At 41.9% G+C, this 26,906-nt stretch overlaps 1 protein-coding gene across 4 annotated transcripts in view; it reads left to right on the forward strand.

The window, feature by feature from the left end:
* Window positions 1-26,906, forward strand: part of LOC138763989 (serine/threonine-protein kinase N2-like) — a 206,164-nt gene that overhangs the window by 84,684 nt on the left and 94,574 nt on the right. For all 4 annotated transcript variants that reach the window (XR_011357935.1, XM_069939117.1, XM_069939116.1 and 1 more), the window contains 2 exons: window positions 16,456-16,601; window positions 20,059-20,188. Coding sequence is in view for 3 of the 4 variants with exons in the window: in XM_069939117.1 (XP_069795218.1) it covers window positions 16,456-16,601; window positions 20,059-20,188 (276 nt within the window). In the remaining variant the exon portion in view is untranslated. The remainder of the gene's footprint in view (window positions 1-16,455; window positions 16,602-20,058; window positions 20,189-26,906) is intronic.

Here is a 26,906-nt window from a genome sequence, read left to right on the forward strand (position 1 = left end):
TTTAAAAACTGGTATTTAAAAAGCTAGCTGGGGGAAGGTGGATTTGCACGTCTGTCTTCTATGCCATCTTGCCACGCCCCCCTCCCCATCAATGTGAAAGGTCTGTGTGGAATCCTTTAACCTGAACGGCATTCAGAGGAATTCGAAGAGGCTGAAAAGGATGGTGGTCTTGGGGATATCATCAGGTTGAACCAGGATCTGATAGTATCCCCGCATGAGGTCCACCTTGGAGAAGATTCTTGCCCCATGTGGGTTAGTTATGAAGACCTGATGTGCGGTACAAGGTACCAATCTGGTGTTGTGGCCTTGATGAGCCGGTGGTGCTGCATGGTCTCCAGTCCCCAGTTGCCGTGTGCAGGGGAGAAGCCCATGGGCTGACCGGCTGCTGTACAATGCTGAGCTCTTCCCGCTTTCTGAATTCCTCCTTCGCCAGTTGAGCTTCTTTGGAGGAAGGTGTCTAGCCCTTGCATGGAGCGATGGGCCCTGGGCCAGGATGTTGTGCTGTACTCCATGTCAGAGCATCACTGTGGTGAATTGGGGGGGTGAGCACTGCAGGGAACTCAGCTAGGACTCCGACATACTCGTTCAATCTCTGTATGGAGTCCAGATGGAGTGCTGGGTGCCTGGCATCTTTGAGGGGGAAGGTTTGAAAAGTCTTGGAGTGGGCCAATCTCCTTCCCTTGAGGTCCACGAGCAGTCTGGGTGCGCAGGAAATCTGCCCCAAGGAGCAGCTGTTCCACTGTGCACTGTGTGAACGCCCATGAGCATGAACTGCAGATGGACCTTGCAGGTACCGTAGGTCCAAATTGTGCTGTTGTTAGCATCCCTCAGTGTGGGGCCTGACTGCCTGTTCCTGGTGTCCTGTCTCGATGTGGGCAGGAAGCTGACCTCTGCTCATGTGTCCATGAGGAAGCATTGTCTGGACTGTCGGATCCAAATGTTCAGGAGGCTTGTCTTGGTGGCTAGCCGTTGTGGCCATTAGCGATGGTTGGTCCCTGGCGTTTCCTTGAAATGTGCATGGCGATCTCTACCTATGGGATCTGGCGCCCCATTGCTGGTGGTAGAAGCACCACTGGTCATCTGGATCACCTCCTCTGGAGCGCTGCTGTTCTCTTTGCAGCCCTGCACAGGTCTGGCTGTGGGATTTAGTGATGAGCCCCACGGACGCTGAGCACTCTCTCTTCTGTTTCCACAGAACGTCTGCTCCTGCTGCGACTTTCCAGGGGTCGCTGAGATCCGTATCAGCCAGGAGCAGTTGGATGCCCTTGGGCAGTTGCTCCAGGAATGCCTGTTCAAACATGATGCAGGATTTGTGTTTGCCCTGGAGGGCCAGCATCTCGTTCTTGAGGGCTGACGGGGGCCTATCCCCTAGCCCATTCAGATGGAATGATGTGCCCCTCTCTCACACCGTGAGAACCTGAAGGTCTCAATCAGCAAGTCCTTGAAGGTGGTGTGTGCACCTTCCGATGGATGAAGTTGGCCACCTGGTCTGCTATGTCCTACCCCAGGGCGCTCACTATGTGGTAGTACCGGGTGGATCCTGCTGTGATCTGCTGGATCTGGAACTGTGCCTCAGCCTGGTCAAACCACACTTGGGGTCGATTCATCCAGAAGGTCCGCAACTTGAGAGCGACTGCGTTGACTGCTGCCTGTTCACTTATCGCTAGGTTTGGATGTCGTCTAAACTGTTGGGGTGACCAACTGTAGCTGCACACTACTTGAAAGAAGGCACACACTTAGTGTAGTCATGCTCTTCTTGTCTGTTGGCTGTGCAGCAAGGCCAGTGCCATTTTGGGGTTGCTAGCCTTTAAGCTGCCCTTGCCATTCGCCTGCTGGTTCGCTTGTTGGGGCCAGTGCCGCTGCGTGGACTGCTGACCTTTGATTGCGCTTGCCACCTGGAGCGCTGGCTCAATTGTCACCGTGGCAGGCCGCCACAGAGCCACTTAGAGAAGCAGTTAATCACAACTGACGTGATCTGTATATTGAGTGAAAAATCCATTTAAAGTAGTAGAGAACCCAGTCAATGACAACAAAAAGTTCCCTTTTCAAAAGAAGTAACAATACTGTAAACACAGCTGCATAAATTTGTCTCTCTAATGGGATTTCTCAGTGCTTCCAGTTCACCAGAATTCATGCTGGCCAATTGGCAAGATTTGAACCTAGGACATAGGAAGTAGGAACAGGAGTAGGCCAAAAATGGCCCATCGAGCCTGCAATCATGGCTGATCTAATTTATGACCTAACTCCACCTACCTGCCTTCTCCCCATATCCCCTAATTCCTCTATCATGTAAAAATTTATCTAACCAAATTTTAAATATGTTTAATGAGGCAGCCTCAACCATTTCCCTGGTTAGAGAATTCCAAACATTCACTACTCTCTGGGAAAAACTATTTTTCCTCATCTCTGTCCTAAATCTACTCCCCCGAATCTTGAGACTGTGTCCTCTCGTTTTAGTTTCCCCGGCCAGCTCAAAAAACCTTCCTATATCCATGCCCTTCATAACCCTATATGTTTCGAAAAGATCTCCTCTCATTCTTCTGAACTCGAGCGAATACAATCCTAGATGATTTAATCTTTCATCACAAATCAATCCCTTCATCCCAGGGATCAACCTAGTAAACCTCCTCTGGACCGTCTCCAAAGCCAGTATATCCTTCCTCAAATATGGAGACCAGAACTGGACACAGTACTCCAGGTGCGGTCTCACCAGTACCTTATACAGTTGCAACATTACCTCCCTACTCCTGAATTCAATTCAATTCCTCTAGCGATGAATGCCAACATTCCATTTGCCTTCTTAATAACCTGCTGCACCTGCAACCTAACTTTTTGCAATTCATGCACAAGCACCCCCAAGTCCCTCTGCACAACAGCATGCTGTAGTTTTTCACCCTTTAAATAATATTCAGCTCTTTTATTTTTCTTGCCAAAGTGGATAACCTCACACTTACTAACATTGTACTCCATCTGCCGGACCTTTGCCCACTCATCCAGCTTAACTATAGCCCTCTGCAGACTCTCCACATCCTCATTACAATTTGCTCTTCCACTCAAATCCGCAAACTTGGCTACACCACATTTTGTCCCCTCCTCCAAGTCATCAATGTAAATGATGAACAGTTGTGGGCCTAACACTGACCCCTGCGGCACCCCACTTACCACTCTCTGCCAACCTGAAAAACTCCCATTCATCCCTACTCTCTGCCTCCTGTCAGACAACCAATTTTCTATCCAGTCCAATATACTTCCCCTGACTCCACGTTCCTGTAACTTACTGAGAAGTCTCTTGTGCGGCACCTTATCAAACGCTTTCTGGAAATCCAAATATACAACTTCAATCTGTCCAACCTCTATCCACTGCACCCATTATATCCTCAAAGAATCCTAACAAGTTTGTCAAACAAGATCTTCCCCTTTTATTCCAAAAGTATCACTATTTCATCTTTAATGATGGCTTCAAGCATTTTTCCAACCACAGACGTCAAGCTAATTGGCCGATAATTTCCAGTCTTCTGCCTACATCCCTTCTTAAAAAGTGGCGTGACATTTGCTGTCTTCCAGTCTGCCGGGAGCTGCCCAGAATCCAAGGAATTTTGGTATATGACCACCAATGCATCAACTATAGCTTCTGCCATTTCCTTCAGAACCCATGGATGCATATCATCAGGACCAGGTGATTTGTCTGGCTTTAGTCCCATTAGTTTCTCCATCACTATTTCCTTTGTAACAACTATTTTATCAAGGCCCTCCCCAACATTCGTATCCTTAACTCCGCACTTGGGCATGCTGGACGTGTCTTCCACCGTGAAGATTGACACAAAATATTTGTTTAATGCCTCGACCATTTTCCTCATTTTTTGCTACCAGTTTTCCTTTCTCATCCCCCAAGGGTCCTATGTTAACTCTGGCCATCCTCTTCCATTTTATATATTTATAAAATTTTTTGCTTTCTGTTTTTATATTTTGTGCCAATTTACTTTCTTAATCCTTTTTCCCATTTCTTATTACTCGCTTTGTAACCCCTTGTTGTCTCTTAAATTTTCCCAATCTTCCAGTTTCCCACTGCTCTTTGCAGCTTTGTGCACCTGCGCCATCAATTTTATACTCTCCTTTATTTCCTTTGTTAACCACAGTTGATTTTTCCCTCTCTTGCTGCCCTTTTTCCTGACCGGAATATGTTTTTGTTGAGCATTACAAAATATTTCTTTGAAAATCTTCCACTGTTCCTCAACTGTTTCATCAATTAGCCTGTGCTCCCAGTCCACTCTGCCCAATTTCTCCCTCATCCTATGGTAGTCACCCCTGTTTAAGCATAATATATTAGTTTTAGATCTAACTATTTCCCCTTCCATCTGAATGAGAAATTCAATCATAATATGATTGCTATTTCCCAGATGGTCTCTGACTATTACATCATTTACTCTACCTATCTCATTGCACAACACGAGATCCAGGAGAGCATTTTCTCTTGTGGGTTCCTTAACATGCTGCTCAAGAAAGCTATCGCGGCTGCATTCTATGAAGTCCTTTTCCAGACTCCCACGACCAACTTGATTTTCCCAATCTATGTGGAAGTTAAAGTCCCCCATGACGACTGCCGTATCATTATTACATGCCTCACTTATCTCTCTATTTATTTCCTGTGCCACTAAACTATTGTTATTTGGTGGGCGATAGATAACACCCACCAATAATTTTTTCCCTTTGTTATTCTTTATCTCTACCCAAATGGACTCAACATTATGCTCTTTAGATCTTATATCATTCCTCACTATTGCCTGGAGCTCATCTTTGCTTACCATCCTGTCTATCTCTTTGCACCACCTGATACCCTTGAAATTCCCATTTAGGGTCACCTTGTAGCCATGTTTCCGTGATGGCTAACCAATCATAGGCATGGGTACTGATATGCGCCTCAAGTTCACTAACCTTATTTCTAATACTGCGGGCATTCAGATAAAGTGCCCTTATGCTCTTTGTCCTTTTAATATCTAGTGACTTCTGTAACCTTTTCTTTTGATTTTTCTGCCCACTAATTTGATGTCAGCAAGAGTGAATTTGTTGCAAAAGTAACCAGTTGCAATATTCTATTAATGTAGAATTTTTCCCCAGACATTTTACTGAAATGTAAGTAAAAGTGGATGCTGAACTTCTGAAGTAATATCTAAAAATAAATAGTGGTGCCTCGAGAGTAGGGCATTGGAGAGGAGGATGGAGAGGTTTAATATCAAGAGCAAGCCATAAACAGCTGAAAGTATGACCAGCATTGGTGAGTGGTGGGGAAAATATGCAAGAGATCAAGGAGGCAGGGCAGTGAAGGAATTTGATCACCAGCATGCACTTTTTAAGTTCACTACATATATGTAAAGTGAGCACAGTGTTAAAGAGACTTGGTGCAACATAGGATGAATAGAGCAGAGTTGTGGATAATTTCAAATCTGTAGCATTTGAAAAATGAGAGTTTTGACAGGAGAACAGTGGACAGTCATGCCTGGATGTTAAAAAATATAGTTTTAAGTCGATTTTTGAGTCCTGAATATAAATATCCAGTAGTGCATGTCGAAACAGGCAGGAATAGAGAGATAAGGATTTGACATTATAGGTTGGGATCAAGAGGAATTCAGTGGTTTCAAACAGTTCGGTTCAGCCTGAGATTTTGGCTGAGGAGAGCATGACCCATCCACGGTATCTGGCACAATAGAAGGTTTGAGAAAGGTGATGGTAAAATTAGAGCAGAATATTATGCGGGTTGTGATATGTTATTACTGTGGTCACCAGAGGTGAAGAATGAATAGGAAATAGATACCACAAGGTTGATGGAAATCTAGAGATAACAAAGGTTGGGGAAGTCATAGTTGCAGATTCTATTTGTGATCGGTATAATATAAGTGGTAACTGGAGATGAAAATCTTGCACAGGATGGTGTGATTAAACACTTTTGCTGTAAACACACAAGTAAGATAGCTTATGGTTATGTATGTATAGGATGGCTCCCCAAACTTCTATTTTTGTTTCCACATTTAACATTTAATTTTCTTAATGAATGTTTTTCAATTAAAGAAAAAATATTCAAAGTGCTAAAAGTCAGTAGCTCAGGCATCAATTATGGATGTAAAACAAAGCAATTAACATTCCAAGTCATGAGTTCCAATACGATATATGAATTTGAAAAACTGACTCTCTCTCCGCAGATTCTTTCTGACCAGCATTTTCTGATTTTATTTCAAATTTTCATTTACTCCATTTTTCATTTTTGTCTCTATAATGGACCTATGCTTACCACTTCTGCTTTATTCTATCTTGAAAGTATCTGCCAGTTGCTTTGAGATGCCTTTCAGATATGTTTCACATCTTTCTTTATATATTACTCTTGATTTCTTGAAAATTAATAAGCACTGTTCTGACCGACCGAAAAGCTCTCCAACCTGAAATATGGACTGTTTCTTCCCATATGTGACCTGGCATGCTGAGTATTTTCTGCATTTTCTATGTTAAGGTCATTTCATGCCAGACTTCTACCTGGAGGCCAGCTACAAGCATGCAGGGAAAATATAAAACTTGCCTTTGATAGAAGGGCTGCTCTAGCGTCGCATTCATGTCGAGTGGCACCTCGTAGTGCCCTCCAGATTGGATAGAGATGGAGCAACTGGTGCCGTAGCGCCGCCTGTCATAAATATGCGGCAGAGCAATGGCCATCTTCCCTACCCTTAATTCCCCCAAAACAGTCCCAGCTGTATGGGGGATTATGAGTAGGAAAGACAGCCACAGCTCTGCTGCGTTTTGAGCCGCAGAAAGTGGCCCTGAAGGCCGAAGTGGCCCGGTGAGGCTGTCACCACCCACACAGTCCACCCATTGATGGCTCCCGCCAGATCCCGCTGCCTAACTGCTCCCAACTGCTGCCCCTGCCTTGGGGTCGTGGAGGGAGAGGGGAGATGGGTTGCGAGCTGATGATGTCATCAGCCTGCCCCTAACCAGTCGCTTACATGGGGAGGTGGCTGCGCTCCGCTGATTATCCTTCCCCGAGATGCATTCAGTGCCTTGGAGCCAGCTATGGCGCATTCAGAAAGGCAAGTTTCCAGACATAATGGCGGAGAACCACCGCCTTTCCAGTCGGGCATTTTCCTTGCTCTCAATTCCTTGGTTGCTTTTTTGATTTCCACTTGTATTCTTGCAAAATATTTAACATGCTAGCCCGTTTCCTCATACAAATTTGCTTCTACAAAGTACCAAATAGTTTATTCATTACTGTGCCAGTTTACTGCAGTCAATTAACCCCATCCTTTAAAATTTACCTCATTAAATTGAAACCTCTGTGAGATACTCTACACATTTCAGTCATATTAAGATCATTATTGGTAAAGTGCTTCCTTACTGTTAAGACTAATTGTTCTGTTTAATTCATCACCATTAAGTCTTGTTATTGAAACACACCCTAGCCTCCCTCCTCCCAAATATCATTCCAGTTTATTTCTTGTTCTAGTTATTCCAGTTTGTAAAAATGAAGGCTGCTATAACCCTTCTACCAATTTAAAATTGAGACTCCCTTGGAGGTGTCACGGTTAATGTAGTGATTAACACAACACCAGTGACCTGGGTTTGAATCCGGCGCTGTCTGTAAGGAGTTTGTATGTTCTTCCTGTGTCTGCATGGATTTCCTCTGGGTGCACCAGTTTCCTACCCTCCCAAACATAGAGGGGTTGTATGTTAATTGGGGTGTTTGGAGGGTGCGGGCTCGTGGGCTGGAAGGGCCAGTTACTGTGTTGTATGTCTGTATGGTAAATTTTAACAGCTGAAATGCCGAACAGTTTAAGCTGAATTTGTGTGCTGAACTCATGGGGTTTTATTCTTGTGCCTTGTGTGTGGTCCCACCATACCCTTCATTTCACAAAGTGTATTTATTTTTTGAACAGCGATACACGCCTTCCCATATATAATACTAGGCTCTTATTGGCATGTGTATTTTTTTTAGTTTAAATTTTTCCTCACTGCCCTTTTCACTTTTTGGGGAAGGAGATTGTGAACCTTCAATTTAGAGGAAAGCTCTCCCATACGACATTTCTTGGCTCAAACACAGTGATGAATCAGGAAATCATTTGCATCACCACTGTCTGCACAGGTTGATAAATTAAAATATTTTTTGTTCTTTGGTGCATTGTGTAGTGGTGAATTAATCCAGAGATTCTTGGGAGTTTCTGAACCTCACCTAAAATGTTGCAGCACCCATCGTTCTAGATTCCACATCTATCATATCAATATATATTTAGTTGTTTTCTTACACGATTGTAAAGCTCTTCGAAAGAATCAAAGACTTGTTGATCCAAACCAAGGCTTTTATTAGCAAAAGACAGGAGCTCTTCACAGGTGGCCGACCAGTCCAGAATGATCCGACCTGGCTAGGGACACAACCCTTTAAGGCCCAGACAGTAGGCGTGGCTAAGCTCTCAGCCAATCGCTTTAAGCACAGTCTAGATATTGTAACTATATACACTATATACATTGGTGATAGATCTGTACTATCACAACGATCAAATGCTATATTGGCATGGCTGAAAGATCCATGGGTAAATGTACAAAGGTATTAACTGCTTGTGATGGAGTGAACAAGTTGATGCTTGAAATACGTTTTTCACTTACGAAGATGTGATGCAACTGACTGAAATACTGCCTTTAGTAATAAGTTATTAAAATGTAAGGAAGTGTACTTATGAAGAATGAGAGTTTAAAAAATAAGATAATATCCATCAGAGGTTGCTTCAAGAGCATGGATCGGGTGGTGTTGATCGGTTAAATCTTTAATCGTAACAAAACTACAGTGAAACTTCAATTTTCAAAACGAGATGCAGGGCAGAAATATAAATTATACAAGTACCCACCGGCCTGTTACCTTTGTTTTTTTTTAATATTTTATTTAAAATTTAAAAGCCATGATATATGTAATCCAAAAAAGATAAAGTATTACAAACAATAATAAAAATACATGGTATATATAAATCCCTTGCTACTCACCCTAACCCCCTACCTCCCCCCCCATACCTTCCCATATCCTCACACCCATACCTAACCCAAAAAGAACAAAAAGATATAAATCACAATAACATAATTAAGTACCATGGATTAGAACACCACCACCACATCATGGCAGGAGGATTCGCAATTTTAAACCCATATTGTCCAAATAAGGGCTCCAAACTTTACAATTTAAAAAAAATTATCACAAAAATTATACGTTACTTTTTCCAATCGAATACAAGATCTCAACTCCATATGCCATCTATGTAAACTCAAATCAATCTAATTTTTCCATGTAACTGCTATACAATTTCTAGCGACAGCAATGCCAATCTCAAAAATGCTATTTGAAATCTAGTCAACCTCAATTCCAAACTCCATTTTTTAATACTACCTAACAGAATTTTATCCTTAAAAATATGCTCTAATGCCTCTTTAAGTCGCATCCAAAAAGACTTTACCATATCACAAGACTCTGATTGTTTCGAAGCAGGCTATTTTATTTCCTTTCAAAGAATGAAAGAGAACTATGAAATACCGTCAAATACTATTTGGTTATTATCAAGTCAGAGCTTTATTATTGGATAATTTTGGTTATACAGTGTACTTTAAGATTATCTAGACAATTTCATTTTGAGATTACTTGTAAATCTCTTCTTCCCACCTTCTATATCTGAAATGTATTTGCTATTACAGAATAAAATGCTTAAGTTTTGCAAAAATCTAAGTTAAAATGGGAAAAAGATTTAGGGAAGATTGGAGGAATCTGTGAAAAGATAGTATGACTAAAATTATTAATGTGAGATATAGATTAGTTCATTATAATTTTATACATCAATTATATTTAACCCCAGAAAAATTAAAGAGAGATAATTTATCTTTAGATTTATGTTTTAGATGTCGGAAGGAGGTAGGTTCTTTTACATTCTACTTGGTCATGTTACCTTTGTTAATAATAAGAAAGGCATTCAAATTAAGTAATTCAGGATGCAATATCTGATTATTTAAAGAAGGTTATTCAGGTACACAATCCTTTATCCGGAACCCTTGGGGGACAGCGTGTTCTGAATTTTGGATTTTTCTGGATTTCAGAACAAAAGCCAGCTGCCCCAGATTTAAGCCCACCCGAATTGTGTTGCCGTATCCACCCACTTCCAGTCGCGCTGGCGTCTCTCTCCCTCTCACCCACCTGAATCGCGCTGCCGTCTCTCCTCCCGCCTGCCCAAGTCACGTTGCCGTCTTTCCCCTGCCTGCGTCGTGCTGCCGTCTCTCTTTCCCCCGCCTGAATCGCACGGCCGTCTCTCCCCCCTCCCACCCACCTGAGTCGCGCTGTCATCTCTCTCCCCCCTCGCCCACACAAGTCGCGCTGCCATCTCTCCCCTGCCCACCCACCCAAGTCGCCCTGCAGTCTCTCTGTCCCCCACCCCCCACCCGCCCGAGTTTAGTGGTTGTCTCTCTCTCTCTCTCTCTCGTTTTAGATGTCCGCATATCAAAGAGACTTACTGTTAATGAATTAAGTAGAACAATTAGTTTTAACAGTAAGGAAGCACTTTACTAATAATCATAATATGACTGAAACAAGTAGAGAGAGAATCTCTGGTTTAAATTAGGTAAATTTTAAAGGGTGGGGTTAATTGACTGCAGTAAACTCGACAGTAATGGATAAACTATTGGTACTTTGAAGAAACAAATGAGGAAACGAGCTAGCATGTTAAATATTTTGCATGAATACAAGTGGAAATTGAAAAGCAACCAAGGAATTAAGAGCAAACTAATATCATGGATGATATGGTTTCAGGTCATTTCGATTACATGTATTACACATGAGATAACAAAATTATTCATGGCAAATTTTGTATTCATTTTTGATATATGGGGTTCTTTTCTTGGCAGGTCATGTTTAGCTAATTTACTATTCTTTGAGGATCTAACGTGCAGTGGGTAGAGGCAAATATGTATTTGGTAGCTTTTCGATAAAGTGCCGCACAGGAGACATTTCCGTAAGATAAGGAATCATAAAGTTGGGGTAATATATTGGCATATATTCTAGGTATTCCTCCACCCAACCTTTTCTGCTGATTTTAGCTTTTTTCTGCCAAGATTCCATGCTACATAATTTGTACCCAATTAACCTACACCCCTTGGTACATTTTGAATGGAGGGTGGAAACCAGAACTCCAGGGGAAAATCCATGCAGACACTGGAGAATGTACAAACTCCTTACACACAGTGCGGGATTCGAATTTGGGTCCCGATCGCTAGTTTTGTAAAGGAGTAGCACTAAACGCAACAGAATGGTGGTTGGACTCGGCTGGTCTTTTCAGCATCTGTAGGAGACAAAGATATATTGTCAACATTTCGGGCCTGAGCCCTTCAAGGAAAAATCAGAGAAGTGAGAAGTAGGATATATCAAAAAGTCTCAGAATTCAAGCAATGGGGGAGGAATCCAGACCAACAAAAGGTGTTAATTGGATATGATAAGGGACTAAGTAGAATTTATCATGTCTGTGAGTAAGGAGACAAGGAATGGAGAGACAATGGGGGAAGGGATGAGGTTTAACAAAAGCTAGTATGTCGATATTAATGCCATCGTGTTGGAGGGTGCCCATTCGGAAGATGTGGGGTTGTTCCTCCAATTGAGAACATGGATAGGCATTGTCAGCAAGGGAATGGGATGGAGAATTGAAATGGAGGCTACTGGGAGATCCACGCTACGGTACTCAACAAAGCGATCTCCCAGTCTGCGTCCTGTCTCTTCGACGTATAAAAGATGGCAGCACTGGATGCAGTTGATGTTCCCTGCAAATTCACAAGTAAAATGTTGCTTTACTTGAAAGATCTGTCTGGGGCCCTGAATGGTACTAAGGGAGGAGGTGAGGGCACAAGTGGAGCATCTTGTGTGGTCACGGGAAGGTTCCAAAAGGACAATTGGTGTGGAGGGAGGAATGGACAAGGGAGTCACAGAGGGAGCAATCCCTGCAGAAGGACGAGAGGGCAATATGTGTCTAGTGGTGGGTTCATATAGTAGGTGGCGGAGGAGGATGTGCTGGATGCAGAGGCTTCTGGGGTTGGAAGGTGAGGACAAGAGGAATCCTGTCCTTGTGTGTGGGGGCTGAGGGGGTCAGAACAGATGAGCAGGTAATGGAGGATATGCGGGTGAGTGCCGAATTGATGGTGGTAGAGGGAAGCCATGATGCAAAAACGAAGGGGGGATCTAGTACAAAAACGAAGGGGGGATCTAGTGCAAAATCGAAGGGGGGATCTAGTGCAAAATCGAAGGGGGGATCTAGCGCAAAATCGAGGGGGGTCTAGAGCAAAAACGAAGGGGGGATCTAGCGCAAAAATGAAGAAGGGATATGCTTTCCTTGTTATATTGTGGAACATTTGTTCTCAGGAACAAAAGAGCATAAGAAATTGGAGCAGGTGTCGGCCATCTGGCCCGTCAAGCCTGCTCTACCTTTCATTGTGATCATGGCTGATCTGAAGATATGCTCACTTCCTCTCACCCCCCCCCCCCCACTCCTGTCTTTTCCCCATATCCCTTGATTTCCTTCTGTGTTGAAATCTACCGAACCTTGTCTTAAATATATTTACCGAGGTCACCTCCACTGCTTTAATGGGCTGCAAATTCCACAGATTCACCGCCCTCTGTGGAAAAGCAGTTCCTCCACATCTCTGTCCTAAATCTGCTATCCTGAATCTTGAGGTTGTCCTGCTAATTCTATCTGGTCTCCCCTACCAATGGAAACAACTTTCCTACCTCAATCTGTTGATGCCTTTCATAATTTTAGTTTCTATAAAAGCTCCTCTCTTTATTCTAAATTCCAGCGAGTACAGTCCCAGACAAATCAATCTCTCCTCATTGGCCAACCCCTTCATATCTGGAATCAACCTGGTTAACCTCTGCATCATCTCCAAAGCCAGTTCATCCTTCCTCAATTAAGACCAGAATTGCACACAGTACGCCAGATGCGGCCTCGCAGTACCATGTACAGTTGCAGAATAATCTCCCTGCTCTTAATTCAATCCCTCTAGCAATGGAGGACAACATTCCATTTGCCATCTTGATATCCTGCTGCACCTGCAAACCATTTGTTTGCGATTCATGCTCTTCCCAAGTCCTGCTGCTCTCCCAAGTCCTGCTGCGCTCCCAAGTCCTGCTGCTCTCCCAAGTCCTGCTGCTCTCCCAAGTCCTGCTGCTCTCCCAAGTCCTGCTGCTCTCCCAAGTCCTGCTGCGCTCCCAAGTCCTGCTGCGCTCCCAAGATCTGCTGCGCTCCCAAGATCTGCTGCGCTCCCAAGTCCTGCTGCGCTCCCAAGTCCTGCTGCTCTCCCAAGTCCTGCTGCTCTCCCAAGTCCTGCTGCTCTCCCAAGTCCTGCTGCTCTCCCAAGTCCTGCTGCTCTCCCAAGTCCTGCTGCTCTCCCAAGTCCTGCTGCTCTCCCAAGTCCTGCTGCGCTCCCAAGTCCTGCTGCGCTCCCAAGTCCTGCTGCGCTCCCAAGTCCTGCTGCGCTCCCAAGTCCTGCTGCGCTCCCAAGTCCTGCTGCGCTCCCAAGTCCTGCTGCGCTCCCAAGTCCTGCTGCGCTCCCAAGTCCTGCTGCTCTCCCAAGTCCTGCTGCTCTCCCAAGTCCTGCTGCTCTCCCAAGTCCTGCTGCTCTCCCAAGTCCGATTACATGCTGCAATCGCTTGCTATTTAAATAATACTGATCTTCCATTTTTCTTTCAACAGTGGATAACCTTACATTTGCCAACATTGAACTCCATCAGCCAGACTCTTGCCCACTCATTTAACCTATCTATATCTCTGCAGACTTTGTATCCCCAGCACAATTTGCTTTTCCAGTCAATTTTGTATCATTACCAAACTTAGGTGCACTACTCTCTGTCCCCTCTCCAGATTGTTTATGAATATCACGAACAGTTGCTTGCCCAGCACCAACCCCTGTGGCACCCACTGATTGACAACCAAAACAACACCCCTGCACCCCAACTCTACTTTCTACACAGGAATTGTTATGTCCCTGAATTTTCATTTTGAAAGTTGATAGCTTTTCATTCCTTGATCCAAGTTGTTTATTCTTGTCTGCAGACAGGTTGGAACGTATTTTAAGTGGATGAATAAAATAGAAAGGATTTAAAGTGAGTAAGTGCGACAAAAGAGTGGCAGGTGGAAAATTGAGAGGTCATCTGTTTGAATTTAAAGTAGACAACAGAATGTTCTTAACGTTGAATGTGAGGACACAAAAATTTGAGTGCGCCACTGAAAGTTATTGGTGTAAGGAAAGCTTTAAGGAATGTGTGATTTTTTTTAGAGCTATTAAATCAGGCCCTGTCTGCAGAACCAAGGATCATTGGGCTTCTTTTTGCGCTACAAAGATGGGTAATTAGATTTGTGGTGAAGGTCAGCTGTAAACTAACTCAACAGGTTGTTTAACACGTCTAAGTCTGGCTTGAGAGGTTTGAATATTCTTATTTTACTATACACGTAATACATAGGTGTTGTAATAAAAAAAAATTGAAAATGAAATTCCCAATATGTATTTAATTCATAACTATGGTTATATGTTTTGAAGATCATTTTTGACTATACCAAAGATGACATTAATATTGAAATTGTTATCAGGAAACATTGAGGATTAGTTTCCACAACCCACCAGTTCCTGCTTATAATGTGCAAAAACAGAAACAATTAGTAGAGGAGACTAAAAAAGTTACAATTGTCTTTGAATCCTGCCACTTCTGGACCTGCCTTAATCTGCATTGTCCATAAGTGTCAATCACACATCAATGTAATTTATTGCAAACTAAGGACTCCATTAGAAGTGAAAAGGACATCACTTTCTTTTGCTATTAAATTCCTTTAAAAATATGGATCCTTTTATAGAAATTGTTGCTTCATCTGCCTCAGGCATCAAAATTTTATTTCTTTAAAAACTATTCTTTCTACTTGTCGAATTAAATATCTAATCTTGTTTCCAAGGAAGGAAACAAACTAATTTTGCGAATAGGACAAAGACAGGGCAGTCAAGGAGGAATAATTTGTGCTTTTGATTCCTTTGAGTACCAAAAGTATTGGTTTAATTTTGTTGGTTCTGATATTTGCAAAGCAAGCACGAACAATTCAGCTGATTTGCCATCACTAGCCCCAGTATTGTTGGGATAGGTGCCTATCTTTATTGCATCGTAAATCTACCATACTCCTTCCAAGAATTTTGATTAAATATGTGGGCACAGTTTTTGTAGTATACAGGAGTCCAGAAACATTCCCTCCAGCCCTATACAACAATGTCGATCCTCCTGTCCATCTATCAATGTTAACTCCTCTGTTTGCCATCGTTATCTGTTTTATTCCCACTATGATTTTCCCATGGAACGTGATAAATTGTGTGCTAATGTTTTATTAAATTGTGCGCATATTTTCCTACCCTCTTATTCATGTGTGTTTTATTCCCACTTCAATTTTCCGATACTGGAATTGGTTTATATAGGTCAGCACAACATCATGAGCTGAAGGGCTCATACTGTGCTGAACATAATGCTTAATTACGAATGAATAATTTTGTTTACATACAAATCATAATTACATTGATCAGAATTGCAAATTTAGTCAATTGAATACAAAGTTTATACCTTTTTTAATAAGGGTTGTTATTTGGAAAATAACACGCAAGAATGTCATGAGCACATCACTGATTGGACCTGTTCGCAATGGGCGACCCGGTATGCCGAGTAAAAACAATTGGCAATGATACTACCTCCTTAGACGGTTCATTTATGGGTCGATCTAGCCCTCCTTACCATTTTGAGAGCATTCACACTGGTGGGTGAACCAGTAAATTGGCAGTTATGGGTTCAAGTGCCAGTGTGAAAGAGGCTATCGAGTTGAACAGCACAGGAACGGACCCTCCAGCCCATTACTATCAGACTGATGGAATCATGCCATATGCTGCTTTCAGCACGTCATCTACCTTTGTTGCCACTTTCTGAAATTTATGAACAAGAATCCTAAGATCAATATTTCTAAATGCCCTATCATTTATTGTACATATTCTATCCCTATTTGACTTTCAAAAATACGTCACCTTGCACTTGTCAGATTTGCGTACTGCCAACACTGCCTAACTTTTCATCTGATCCAGGTGGTCAGCATTGGACGTGATTGCAAGTTTTGAACTCTATAAGATGCTGGATGGAAATTTTGTGGAACATCTGGAGAGCATTTGAGCTTTAATCATCTTTCTTTAAGGGACTTGCTGAAAATGCCACTATTTTGTTAATTTCTTTCGGGAAGAAAATCAGTCCAGCAAAATATACTGCCCTTGTATTTCAAGCCAGAGGATAACATTGTTTCATTGTTTTTCAAATAAGTATTTGAAGCAGACCACTAAGAGTTTCATGTCCAGCGTCAGACATTTATGGAGTTCCATACACGTCCTTTATAATTTCAGATTGTCCACGAACCCCAGATACTCCTAACCCTGAGTCAACAAATCATAGCCGCATTGCTGCCCTGAAGAAACAATTGGACATTGAGCTGAAAGTGAAGTTGGGAGCTGAGAATATGATCCAGATGTACTCAAATGGATCTTCAAAGGTGGGTTAAATGTGCTGAAATGCACCCACAACGTTATGCAGAGCCGAAATATATTATGAATATAAATAACATATTGTGCATTCTATTACAGTATTTTCAACTTTTCTAAGAAGTGCTACTCTCATTAATGTTTTATTGCGCTAATTTTTGTGCAGTGTTCTGCAACGGCAATGTTTTTTTATCTAAATTGGACAAAAATGCACATGGCTTTTTCTTGCAACACCTGGAACCTGTAGTTGAGATCCCAAGTCAATGCATTCAATTTCCCCCTCTTTTCAACTTCCAATAAAATGCCACAAGTTTTCTCTGGAATAGTGTCAGGTGCGTAAGGCCAGTGCATTGAGTGCTTGTATTGAGTCTTGGTGCCATATAGAAGCAGTTAAATTCACCTGGAAACCACACTGATTAAAGCCTGTCTAAGAGGATTAATAAGTCCTCGAGCTACACGATATTAAGGATCATACTGCAATGAGTGTGCCTATACCCAAGCAGGCCCCTGGAAGGCACAGGCCCATTGCAAGAAATGGAAACTTAACACGCAGTCCACAATTATTGCTGGCAAGACATGAAGTGGGAGAAACTTTGAAGTGATACAAAGTGTTCTTATACAGTTTGGACTGAGGTACACCTATTTGCAGCTTCCTGGAAAGACCAGCGCCCTCTTTCTGAGCACGTGGTGATGATTTGTTAAAATAAAGAATATTCCGTGTTGCATTTACTGACATCCCTCACCTTGACAGTTACATAAAAGGCTCAAGCAATATGATCTCTTAACCTCATTTAAGAAAATTAAAATGTTATCAGAATATTTTCATATATTTTTAATGTTATCATTTCCTGATTTTTGGAGAATAGTTTTTCCCTTGTGTCTGGTGTTTACAGAAATTATTTTGAGCATTTTAAAAAGATAAACCCATTTTAATGGTAAACTTGCTTGAAAGTGACCTTGGTGCTCTATTGAGTAAACTACAATTTGTTCACCAAAAATTAAAAACACCATATATTTTAGTGTATTATTAGTTTTATCAAATAATTTCACTCAGATATTTTTCAGTACACTTTTGGGAATGCATCAGTAATACTCAATATGATCTTTTGCATTTTAAAGTACTTGTTTGCTCTCTCATTTCTCTGCCAAAACTTATTTTTAACAAAAATAAACAATTTTGGAAGAACTCCAGGGCAAGCAGCATCTGTTGAGGCAGAAGTGTCAATTGATCTTTCGGGGTGAGATTCTTTAACACGGCTGCTAGAGAAGAGAGAAGATTGCTGCCATTTTGCAACATGTATGATGGGGTTACAGGATAGTCATGTTAAGTGGAACAAAATGAAGAGGGAATGATGGACATACAAAGGGGCAGGAGGTCTTGTGTCAAGAGGATGGTAAGTCATAGCTGGAGCTAGGTGGGGAGGGCTAAATGGAAAGATGGAACCAGTTGGGGGAAGAGGATAGAAAAAAAGAAAGGGAGAAGAAAACTAAATGGACAGGTAAGTGTGTGTGTGTGTATGTGTGAGGAAGGAGAATACTAGTTGTGTGGGTTACCAGATATTGGAAAATTAATTGTTCTTACCCCTAGGGTTATAAGCTTACCCCAGTGAAATACAAGATGTTAATTCTTCCAACGTATATTTGGCTTCTTGGTGGGGGGGAGAAAATCTGAGGAGACAGTGCAGGATTAGGAAGAAGAGTTAAAAATACCTTGTAACTGGAAGCTCAGTATTGCAGTTGTGGACAGATATAACCAGATAACAGTTGTGCAAAATGGTTTGGCTTCACTAATATTGAAAAGGCCACATTATGAGCATTGAACACAATAGAACAGGTTGGAAGAGATGCCGGTTAGCCTCTGTCTCAGTTGGAATGGCGATGGCGGGGGAGGTGAAGAGACAGGTGTTACACTACGATTGATTGTAGAGGGAAGTGCCAGGGATTAGGGAGGGATGAACAGACTAGGAAGTCAACCAGAATGATCGCTGTCACAGGCAGAGAAGGTGGTGGTGGGAACTGGCAGAAATGGCACATGTACATATGTTGTATGAGGCATTGAAGATTCCTTGGTCCTTGCCTTACACCCACTGATGGAGTGAAAGGCAAGGGCCAAAGGAGCTTCGATGCCATGCATTCTGAGAAAAGGATGCATGAAAGCAAATATGAGGGGATGTGGAGAAAATGTGTGTGAGGATTCCAACAGCTATGTCAGAGAGAAAGCCATATTTCCAGAAGAAGGAAAACTTTTTTTGTTAAACATTTGGATAGCTTAAAACCCCATTGAATTATACAATCTTACCCACACCTCCTGATATTCTCTTCCCACATCGAGTTGTACAGTATGGAATCAGGCCCTGCAGCCCAACTTGTTCATGCCATCTAAGGAATTTGGTCCATTTGGCTTATATATCTCTGAACCTTTCTTATCTTTGTATCTGTTTAAATGCCTTTTAAACATTGTAATAGTACCCTTCCCTTCATTGTCTCTGAAAGTTTATTCCATGTATTCTGGAAAAACTTGGTGCTCAGATTTTCTTTGAATCTTTCCTCTCTTGTACCCTCTAATTTTGGATTCCACTAGCCTGGGAAAAAGACTGAAACCATTTATCATGCCTCATGATTTTATTTATCTTTTTAAGATCACCCTCAGCCAATGCTCCAGGGAAAATAGCCTCAGCCTATCCAGTTTTCCTCATAAATTAAGCTGTTGCCGTCTTGACAACTTATTTGTGAATATTTTCTGCATCTTTTCAAGCTTAATAATATCCTCCTAAAAGCTTGGTGAGCTGAACTGCTTGTGGTACCCTGAGTGTGGGCTCACTACCATCTTACAGCTGGAAATTAACATCCCAACTCTTCTACCCCTATGCCCTGACTGATGAAGGCAAGCATGCCAAGTGCCTTTTTCACCATCCTGTCTATCTGTATCACCTCTTTCATGAAACTTCCTATTGATGCTGCAAGACCTGTTGAGTGTCTCTGGCACTTTTGTGTATTGCACTCAAAATCCCAGTATCTGCAACTTGTTCTCTATTGGAATCCTATGGGATGATCCTGAGTTGGGTTGGCAAAGAAAGAACAAAAATGATGTAGCAATTTCTCAATTTTATACCCTCCTACTGAAAACAGTTTTGAAGAGTATAAGGGAAATTGCTCAAAAGAATGGTTTGCAGAAACAAAATTCTTTGATATCTTGTTGTCTGTTCAGAAGTGCATTGTAAATGAAATGTAGGCAAGTTGGCAAAAGTTTTATGTCAAAATGCAGATAATTTTGAGCCCTTTGGTCTGTAGACAAGGCAATAAATGAAAACAGAAGGAAATTAAATGCACTGGTGGATGATGGGTGTGAGAACAATGCAGATTAAAGAGCTTTGTACTTCATTAATGTGTTTATTCTCAGTTCAAACTTTACAAGGGCTCTGTAAATTCCTTTAACTTTTTGATTTGAACTGTTCCTTTAATTTGCAGGATAGAAAGTTATTGGCTGCAGCTCAACAAATGCTTCAAGATAGTAAAACAAAAATAGAAGTTATAAGGATGCAAGTTCTTAAGTCTACGCAGACGAGTGAAACTGTATTTGAAAACACAGATGGAATAGGTAAGAGAAAAAAATACTGATGGGCTGGTGTTAATGTGTAAACTGTTGTCTTGCAATGCGAAGATTAATTCTTGTTGTACCTTGATGTAGTAAGACCTCTGAGAAGTTGTCTGTTCTTCCAAAATTGTCCAATCTGTGGATTGTTATCAGTATTTAATCGTCGCCAGGGATGATTTCGAGGTTAATATAGCATTGTGTTTCAGATTGATGGCACACGACAACATTAAAATCAGCTTAGATTCCTGGAAAATATGATGATACTGAAAAAAAGATACAAAAATATTGGCTGGTCCTTTTAATTTGTCATGAGTCATTTTGCAACTTATGCATTTCTTTTTCTCCAGGTCCAGACCCACCCTCTCAAAATCCCCTCCCAGATCCAGTGGCATGGTGAGGTCAGACCAAGCTTTGATGCAAGGGATGCCCTTTCCGTGCTTCACAGCACATGTTTGCTAGATGGCTATTGACCCGAAAAGAGGGTTCATCCACCCTTTGACAGGTCTTGTTTTTCATCCTGCAGGGCATATATCCACCTGTGCATACTATGACTCCAGTAATCTTTTTGCTATCTGTCTAATTTGTAAGTCTACTGATTTGCATGTAAAGACCTCAATCAGAGCCCCTTTGATGTGTACATTTATTGAGAAAAATCTCCCATGAAAATTATTATAGCAACTGACACATTTTAAATTAGCTATCAACCATTAATTATATCAAGTAAGTAGGATGACAACTAAACACAGTGTGTACAAATTGGGAACAGCAATAGCCCACAAGGTCCTCAAGCATGTTCTGCCTTTTAATACAATCGCGGATGAACTGATCGCAACCTCAACTCTCAGCACACGGAGATGTTGGTGCGGGAATGCTGCCAACTGGCAAATTCCAGGCTGCAGGGATAAGTGCTGAGAGATGTACTGAGGCTTGGCACACTCAAAATGATAGCTCTGTAGATGTAACACAAAGATGGAAATGTATGGACACGACACTCAGGGCAACAAGAGACTGAATGATTATCCTTTCTATAAATAATTTATTATGAGTGAGGTCTATCTTTGGTTTTAAAAAAAAATTGTAATCCTAACTCTACATGCAGCACACCCACTTTTACCTTTCCCTCCCTTGGCTGATCTGACTACAGTCTGTTTTAAACCTATATGAACTTGCATCCAAACAAAAGAACCATTTGAAAGTTGCCTTTATCTAGATCATTTTCTTAATTCATTAAAGTTGCCTTTAAGGTGGGCATTTATTAATTATGATTAGTTTATTTTTGTACACACGCAAGGCACAATTATTGCTTGCTGCTGCCAAATAGGCACTTGTGAAGAGAAGCAGTAAACTAATTGAATTCAATTAAGAGACAATAAATACACAAAATAGATAAAAATATTCACCGTAATCCTAGAGCAAAAAAATTGACAGGCAGTCCAAGGGGAAGTTCAAGGGTTTCAGAGCTGTTGGAAAGAAACTATGATTGAATGTAGTGTTATGGAACCACATGTAACGAGCAGCAATTGCCAATGTTTAATTTTAAAACACTAATTTTATTTCTAACTCTTAAACTATAGTCTTAACTTTTAATCTATCCTTAACATTAAATCTATTCCCAGCTATACGCAGGTGTCTAGTGCATGTATATGTGTGTGTATGAGAGAGATATACCCAAACCATTAGTCTCAGCCAAAATCTAGAAAGATACTTCAAAATTCAGTCTTTCGTATTCAGTGTTGAAGTATAGGCCTTTGAAATTTGATGCTTAGAATTAATGTTGTGTCTGCTACGGACTCACGAATTCTTCTTGCATTACCTTTGAAGAAATGTCCATGCATACGAGCTGTGGTCACAACACTCCTGGTCCTTTGTAGGCAAGCCTCCATGAAGCGTCCGAGACCCTGGCACAGATCTCTCCAAGTAACTTCACTGCTAGTCACACTTAAAATGAAGCAGTCTCTCCAAATGACCTCCACTGTTCGTCACAATCAAAATGAAGCACTCTGCTTCCCGAAAAGACCCTCTTGACACAGGTCAATCCACTGAAAAGGTCCAATCATTCACAGAGCATGCTCACAAAAAATGGCTGCCCACAAGAGCTGCTTCAAAAGGCTCTTTTCGTCGGTCAGCATGGTCCCCTCTGCAAAATCACAATGTCTTTGCAAATGTATTGAATTTTAAAACAGACTGACAAACCTTCCCTTAGTTCTTCCAATGTATCGAATTATCGCTGGACTGTGACTTGTGTTGTGCTTGTGTGAAATGTTAGCCATCCCTGCACTATCCCTAACAGTGATAATCCCATTTTACTAAAACAGGAGCTCATAGTAATAGAGGTCCTGCTTTGGCAGCACCTCACGTGGATGTCTGCATTGTATGGGAGGAGAGAGCCCATGTTGGACCTAGCTGTCTTTACTATTGGCAACATTGCTGAATGTTTATCTTCATGGAAGAAGTCATTTCTGAAAATGTTACTTGATGCTTGTCATCCATTTTGTGCCACATGAAGACACAAGACTTTTTCATTTTCGATATGGGATAGTATGGACTGCAGTCTTCACCATGAGATCACAGGTTGACATTCACTGGAGGAAAATGATGAAGTAGCTAAAATGGTTGAGTTTGGAATACTGTCTTGAACTTTTGAAGTGAGGTTTAAAGTTTTTTTTTGCTTTATGTATTATCAACTGCCTTTTATATTTGACTAGCCAGTGGTGGGTGTTTTAACTTAAATTTATACCAAATTACTAGTTTCCCAATGCTAGAATGGTGAGATGGATGCCAACATTGCTAGAGTTACAACTAAGTCTAGATTTACAACCAAGTTTAGAGCACGTCTTTAGCACTACAACCAGATAAATTTGCATTGTCCTGTGTTTCTGATGACAAAGTAGAATGAATTGAATTGGTTAAAGATTTTTAATTTTGGTCACTGGCTGCAAGTATATCCAGCTAGATCAGCATTTAATGGTTGTCTCTATAGAGCTGGAGCACCCACTCAACACTAAAGTGATGGCAAAACACTTTTGTCTCCCCTGAGCTGCACTGTCATTTAGCCCATGAATGTTCATTAAACCACCCCCATTTAATTTTTCATCACTCTGCACAATTATAGCTTCATCAGGTGGTTACCTAACCTTATGTTTGGTGCATTTTCCGACGTGCTTCTTACAATCCTTGTTTGAGCTGAAGAGTGATAAGTTTATTATTAAGGAAGTAGTAGCAGCACTTCTGGAAAATTGTGAAGTAATCAAGCGTAATAGCAAGAGAAAAACCGACTGGAATATTTATGGTGTTTTGAGGAAGTCTTGACGATATACAAAAACAAAAGTTGTAGATCTATTATAAACTTCCAGACGATATTTGATCAAGGTACATCACTAAAGATAGTCACAAGATAGCCCATGGTACTGGAGATAATGTATGTGGATGCAGAGTTGACTAATGTCAAGAAGCAGCGAGTAGGGATAAGGGAGTCTTTTCAAATTTACTTCCTGTGTATAAAAGTAGGGCAAGGCACTAGTGAGACCACATCTAGCGTACTGCCAATAGTTGTTTATTCTGTTTAGGAAAGCTTTTTCATTGGAGATGATTCACAACATTCATCAAGATAAGTGGATGTTCATTTAAGACAGATCAAGAAAAGGTGTGAGAATCTTTGAAATTCTCATCACAGTCATTGAGACCAAGTACTAGTACATATTTTAACGCCAAGATAGATTTAAAATTGGATAGGGAATCGGGAGTTGTCAGGAAAGGACAAGAAAGTAGAATTGAGGACTGTCAGATTTGCCTGATTCTATTGAATACAGGTGCATGTTTAAGAAGCTGATAGGCCTAGCTTCTATTTATACAAAAATCATTCCATAGTTCAACAATATTGGTAGAATAGAAAGATATTGGACCTAAGCAAGCCATGTGATCCACTGCATTCGTAGTGACCATCAATCACCTATTTACACTCATGCTTACATTATCCTATTTTATTATTGATGATTCTGCCACTCACTATTTCATGGGGGGGAATTCACAATGGGCAATTAAGCAATCAACCAGCTAGTCTTTCTTATGGGGCATAAGAAGGCATGATGATGGTGGTATTGTCTGGGTCGTCATGTCTGTCGAGCTCCAGCTGAGACAGTGGGCCAGCCTGCCCAATTTGGCACCTCCCCAAGCAGACTTTGCTGTGTTGTCTGGATGTGCCTTGACCAGTTCTAGGGCCTAATCCAAGTTGTGTGGTCAACTTCCAATTTTTAAATATTGATTTTTGTTATTGTTTTCCCACAGTATTGCAGATTGCTCTCCCATTTCGAAGAGTTGCATAGTGTTAAGTACATGTGTTTGTGATGTCTTGCGCAGGCCAGATAGTTTTGAGTAATAATTGTAACTAGTGACAAAAATACTATACAATATTCCAGATTTAGGTTGTGACCATTAGTGCTAACTAGCTTTGCTTTCTACATTTATTTAATAAAAGTTTAAATTTCTCCAGTCATCTGGTTTTAAACTTTTATATCCAGATCATTAGACCAAATTTCTGGATTATTGGTCTAGTTTGTATACATAGCTTTCAAATTCAGTGCAATTATAATCCTGACTGAATTGAGTTTGCTGGTTAGATCATTGTTTTCACCTCTTCTAATATTCCTGAATGGTCTCCATTTCATGTACTGACCAGAAGTGCACAAGCTTATTTGGATGCTAAGATGGCTGAGACAAGTATATAATACAAAGAAATGACTGAGTGTGATACAGAAGACGCTACAGGATTAGTCCATCTCCTAGCGACAGAACTGATGACTCCAGAAGAAGCTGCAATTCTAGCGGAGTTATTTCTGTACAGTTACAACACTTTCATCTTACCTGTTAATGTGGAAAACAAATGCCCAGTAAAGCTCAGTAGGTCATACAGTACCCACAGGAAGTAAAGGGAGCCAACATTATCCTTTTTGTTCAACTCTTGTGTGGGCGGCAAGATTAGAATAATGGTTAGAGCAGTGCTGTTACAGTGCCAGCGACCAGGAACAGGTTTGAATCCCATGCTGTCTGTAAGGAGTTTGTACATTCTCCCCATGTCTGCATGGATTTCCTCTGGGTGCTCTAGTCTCCTACCACCGTTCAAAAACTTATTGAGAGTTGTAAGTCATTTGGGTATTGTCATTACAAACACCCTTTTTCAGCAGAGGGACAGCCTGAAGACTACCTGGATGCATCCCCGATCCAAACACTGGCACCTCCTGGACTACATCCTGGTGCGAGAAAGAGTCAAACGAGATGTGCTCCACACCAGGGTCATGCCCAGCGCGGAATGCCACACTGACCACTGGCTGGTTCGCTGCAAGCTCAACCTTCACTTCAAGCCAAAGGCCAGGAACAGTAAAGCTCCCAGAAAGAGGTTCAATGTTGGAAACCTGCAGTAATACGAAGTGAGAGGAAACTTCCAGGCAAACCTCAAAGCAAAGCTCGAGGATGCAATCCGCCTCACGGACTCGTCCCCTGAAACCCTGTGGGATCAGCTGAAGACTACCACACTGCAATCCACTGAAGAGGTACTGGGCTTCTCCTCCAGGAAAAACAAGGACTGGTTCGACGAAAACAGCCAGGAAATCCAGGAGCTGCTGGCAAAGACGCGAGCTGCCCACCAGGCTCACCTTACAAAGCCATCCTGGCCAGAGAAGAAACAAGCCTTCCGTCGCGCATGCAGCCATCTTCAGCGCAAACTCCGGGAGATCCAAAATGAGTGGTGGACTAGCCTCGCCAAACGAACCCAGCTCAGCGCGGACATTGGCGACTTCAGGGGTTTTTACGAGGCTCTAAAGGCTGTGTACGGCCCCTCACCCCAAGTCCAAAGCCCGCTGCGCAGCTCAGATGGCAAAGTCCTCCTCAGCGACAAGATCTCCATCCTCAACCGATGGTCAGAGCACTTCCAATCTCTTTTCAGTGCCAACCGCTCAGTCCAAGATTCCGCCCTGCTCCAGCTCCCTCAACAGCCCCTAAGGCTAGAGCTGGATGAGGTCCTCACCCGGGAAGAGACATACAAGGCAATTGAACAACTGAAAAGTGGCAAAGCAGCAGGTATGGATGGAATCCCCCCCAGAGGTCTGGAAGGCTGGCGGCAAAACTCTGCATGCCAAACTGCATGAGTTTTTCAAGCTTTGTTGGGACCAAGGAGAACTGCCTGAGGACCTTCGTGATGCCATCATCATCACCCTGTACAAAAATAAAGGCGAGAAATCAGACTGCTCAAACTACAGGGGAATCACGCTGATCTCCATTGCAGGCAAAATCTTCGCTAGGATTCTCCTAAATAGATAATACCTAGTGTCGCCGAGAATATTCTCCCAGAATCACAGTGCGGCTTTCGCACAAACAGAGGAATTACTGACATGTTCTTTGCCCTCAGACAGCTCCAAGAAAAGTGCAGAGAACAAAACAAAGGACTCTACATCACCTTTGTTGACCTCACCAAAGCCTTCGACACCGTGAGCAGGAAAGGGCTTTGGCAAATACTAGAGTGCATCGGATGCCCCCCAAAGTTCCTCAACATGGTTATCCAACTGCACGAAAACCAACAAGGTCGGGTCAGATACAGAAATGAGCTATCTGAACCCTTCTCCATTAACAATGGCGTGAAGCAAGGCTGTGTTCTCGCACCAACCCTCTTTTCAATCTTCTTCAGCATGATGCTGAACCAAGCCATGAAAGACCTCAACAATGAAGATGC

Source organism: Narcine bancroftii, chromosome 5, assembly GCF_036971445.1.
Source record: "Narcine bancroftii isolate sNarBan1 chromosome 5, sNarBan1.hap1, whole genome shotgun sequence".
In the NCBI taxonomy this organism is placed as follows: domain Eukaryota; kingdom Metazoa; phylum Chordata; class Chondrichthyes; order Torpediniformes; family Narcinidae; genus Narcine; species Narcine bancroftii.